The following is a 4,283-nucleotide window of genomic DNA, read 5'->3' on the forward strand; positions in this document are numbered from 1 at the left end:
ATTTCGTAGCAATTTGATAGAACACGTTCCCAAAAACCTCTTTGCTCCAAGCTGATAATGCTTTCTTCACCTTCTTCAATTTTGCCTGAAATTCCAATAAAAGGCTGCCCATAAAATCCACCTTCCAATTCTGTGCAACTACTTTTTTGAATTGATGGTGCTTTGTCCAAAAATTTAAGAAACGAAACGGCTTCACTGCAGGCTCTTCTTCGGAATTGCAAATCATGTGTAACGAAGCATGATTAGAACCCTTTCTGATGAGATATTGTACCTCTGACAATGGAAATATATCCATGCAAACTTGGTTCATAAGAACCCTGCCAAATCTTTTGAAAATGCATTCTTCTTCAATTCGCCCATTCCACCAGGTGTATCTACTACTTGCAAACTTGACTTCTGATAAGCTACAGTTATTAATGAAATGTTCAAAATCCATGGCCTCAAATTGTGTAAAAGCCAGTCCACCCAATTTTTCTTCTTCATTTAAAATTACATTGAAATCCCCCCATATGATCCAAGGCAATTGACTACCCTCCACAACGCTTTCTAACTCCTCTCACAGTTCCAACCTATCTAGAGCATTGCATCTAGCATACACCGCTGATATAAGAAACTCCTTGTTATGTTTGCTGAACTTTAAAGTTACTTGTTGAATGATAACCAAAACTATACTTCCTGCCCATTCGTCTCTCCAGAAATACCGGATTTTCCCTGAAGTATTGACACTTGCATGACTGAACCCCATCTTTATTTTGTAATGATGTAGTTCTATTGGATCATGAAAAGGTTCCATTAGAGCTATGAATGAGTAATGATGTCTTCTATTTAGATCCATTAATCGCTCAAAGGATTTTTGAGAATTAATTGATCTAATGTTCCAAAACAGTAGTTTTTCTATCATTGATCACTATTCGATGTTTTATCTCTGCTGCTCCTTGTGTTCACCTGTAGAGGAATAATAGATTTACCTTTCTTGGCCCCATTCTTCAAACTGTCTGTATGTCTTGGGGATAAATCCCCTGCTTTACTTATTTGTTGAATATTATACTCCATGTCCTCATCCTCTTCTGTCTCCTTTCTCAACTGCAACTCTTCCTTATTGTCTTCGATTAAATCTGGCCCTTTCTTTATCAATAAATCATCATTCATATTCTTGCCTACATCAAACATTGTCTTATTTGAACAAGAGTTATTAATTACTGCCAACAAGTTTCTGGATGTAGCCTCAGCTGAGTTTCCTTTTGTTAATGTACCCATTTTCTGCCCATCTATAGTCATCTCCTTGCCCGTGTCTCCATCGTTTCTACCATTTGGGTATTTCTCCTCTACATCATCATTTATGGCACTGTTAGTATTTTCTGAGATTGTGATAGGCCATGTTCCTTTCTTGTTGTTAACCTTTACCACTTCATCAATTGGAGTTGTAAGATTGTTTATGTTTCCCATGTTATTGCTCTTTTGTTCCCCCGGGGTCGTATTTATTGCCTTACTCCCACTTTCTTTGAGCTCATTTGCATTTTGTTCTTCCTCGAGCACTTGTGTTTCTTTGTCCAATGCATCAAATTTATTCCTTGTGATCAACCTGACTTTATTCCAGACTTTCTCCGGCTGTCTCCTATTCCCCCCAGCTCCCTTTCTGTGTCTTTGTTCTATAAACTCTACAACCTTCTTCTCGCTTTGTCGATTTCCCCCTTCAAGATGACTTTCCATTCATTCTTTTCTTTCTTCCTTCCCCTACTGATTTTCTTTACTGGTTTGTCCTCCTACTACTACTTGATCGACCTTCTCTTTCTTTGGAAAGAGCTCTGGATGTTCAACATAACACTGCTCTTCGTTGTGTCCCTGAATCATGCATGTTTTACAATAATTTGGAGCATAGTCGTACTTGATTCGAATCCATTTCTCCGTTATCTCCTCATTCCTCCCTTTTATTCCAATTTTAATGTGTTTTGGAAATTCTCTTAGTAAATCCACCTCCACCTTAACTCTCGCACAACTGGGTCTAGTTTGGTTCCTGGTGGCCATATCCACTTGAATTGGTTTACCAACTGCAGCAGCTAGTGAGAAGACAGCTTCCTTTCCAAAGAAATTTGGGGGAAGTGAGGGGAAAGAAATCCAAGCAATAGTTGTGGATGTTTCTTCCTCCGAATTAAACATCTCATTGGAAAGGACTAGTTCCTTTGTGTAATGTAAAACGCAGGCTTCGAGAAAAGGTGAACATAATCCTCTAACAAAGTGGACCTAATCAATACATGTATGCTGCTCAGTAGACCAATATTGCATTCACCTTTCATCTCACATTGTTTAGGTATAAGCTTCCGTAGATCCTGGATCTCCGACCATCCATACGAGAATTTTCCAATCACAGCATACTCCAAATTCTCGTTGATAATCATCTGATTGACTTCGTCATGATCTCATATTACTTGTGGCTCTTCATGTAGGTATGAAATTGGTTTCAGAGGTATAGGTTTACTTTGTGCTTTTGGTTGTTTCAAAGAAGAGGCGTACGTAGGCATGGTATGGTTAAGAGAGGGTCCCTCCTTTGGAGGGACGCTGGCCATGGTGGCCATAGTCATCGGAAGAGGCAAACATAGGGTATTGACGGCGGTAACACTACAAATTGTTCAATTTAACTCTTCTAAATTTATGGAACTTCATACTTATAAAAAATGCATCAAAGTGTTGAGACTTTCTAATGCAAAGGGAGGAGACTCTTATCTCATTTTTTTCCTTTTTTTCGTTGCTTTTCTTTTAGAGTATTAAAATTTAAAACTATTCAATTACGAAAGAATGATGAAATATCTTTTAATACATTTTTAATTTAAAATAAAACTACGCAATTACAATCATCACTTTTGAACTTTTTTTATTACTTCCAACTAGAGTTGTCAATTTGGGTTAACCCACCCCATTCGGGCTAAGCCTACACAAGGCTTTGGGGGGCCGCACAATTTTTAAAAAATTTATTTACAAGATATATTATTGATATTAGACCAACAAAATTATTGTTCTTAAATTTATGAAATGCTATGCTCATAACAAATGCATTAAAGTGTTGTGACTTTCTAATGCAAAGGGAGAACATTATCATCTCATTTTTCTTTTTTTTCTTTTCGTTGATTTTATTTAAGAGTATTAAAATTTAAAACTATCCAATTACGAAAGAAGGATATTCTATCTTTGAATACATTTTAAATTTAAAATCAAACTATGCAATTACAATCAAAACTTTTGATCATTTTTTTATTACTCTCAACTAGAGTTTTCAATTTAACTTTTTTTATTACTCTAAACTCCCAATCCCGAATCACCTCCACCTTATCAATGTCCATCCTTATTTCACCATGACTAATAGTGTGTCCAAGGAACTGAACAGTGGGTTGTGCGAAGCTACATTTTTCTCGCTTCACACATAAATTGTTATCTCGCACGACTTTGAACACTTTGCCCAAGTGCTAAACATGATCCTCCACACTGTTGCTATAAACAATAATATCATCCAAATATATAACTACAAACTGATCCAAAAATGGATGGAACTGTTTGTTCATCAAGGTACAAAACTCGTTGGAGCGTTTCTCAAACCGAAAGGCATGACCTGCCACTCAAAGGCTCCATAACGAGTAACACAAGTCATCTTTGGCTCATCTCCTTCAACAATCCGGACTTGGTAATAACCTTTCCTCAAGTCCATCTTTGTGAACACTTTGGCATGCCCCAACCTATCAAATAGATCAACGATCTAAGGAATAAGATATTTGTTCTTTTCCGTGACCTTGTTGAGGGCCTAGTAATCAATACACAAACGCAACCTTCCTTTTTCTTTTGGAACAAAATGGGTTCACCAAATGGCGCATTAGACGGCCTAATATGTCCAACATCAAGCAACTCCTTGAGTTGATTTCTAAGTTCCTCCAATACTGGGAACTCCATGCGATATGGCGTCATGGCAGGGGACTTTGCCTTGGGAACTAATTCAATTTAGTGCTCAACTTCCCTTAGCGATGGCAACCATTAGGAAGTTCCTCTTGCATCACGTCCCTATTATCAACAAGGGCATGCTCAATACAAGGAGGCAAAGCTACTGCCTCAATTAAGTTTTCAACGCCTCCGACAAGGGTAGCAAGAAAGGTTAGTTCCCCTTTCTTAAAACCCTTAACAATCTAAATAACGGACAAGTGCATTTCATTTTGTGGTATCTCAATAAAGGGTACCACGTAAGAACCTTCTGCATCGCTGATGTAAAGTTGGTTGAGACGGGGTGAAATAAATGCGTAAAC

The 4,283-nt window shown here is 37.7% G+C and overlaps 1 protein-coding gene across 1 annotated transcript; it reads right to left on the reverse strand.

Moving 5' to 3' along the window:
- Nucleotides 1-1,734: 1,734 nt before the first annotated feature.
- On the reverse strand, nucleotides 1,735-3,951 carry LOC107062499 (uncharacterized). Its single transcript, XM_015313166.1, has 3 exons — nucleotides 3,779-3,951; nucleotides 3,602-3,725; nucleotides 1,735-2,241 (listed from the first exon to the last, which is right to left on the reverse strand). Exons 1-3 carry the CDS (start codon nucleotides 3,949-3,951, stop codon nucleotides 1,735-1,737), a joined length of 804 nt encoding a protein of 267 aa, XP_015168652.1.
- Between the last annotated feature and the right edge of the window lie 332 nt (nucleotides 3,952-4,283).

The sequence above is a fragment of the Solanum tuberosum genome, unplaced genomic scaffold (genome assembly GCF_000226075.1).
Source record: "Solanum tuberosum cultivar DM 1-3 516 R44 unplaced genomic scaffold, SolTub_3.0 scf00235, whole genome shotgun sequence".
NCBI classification, from domain to species: domain Eukaryota; kingdom Viridiplantae; phylum Streptophyta; class Magnoliopsida; order Solanales; family Solanaceae; genus Solanum; species Solanum tuberosum.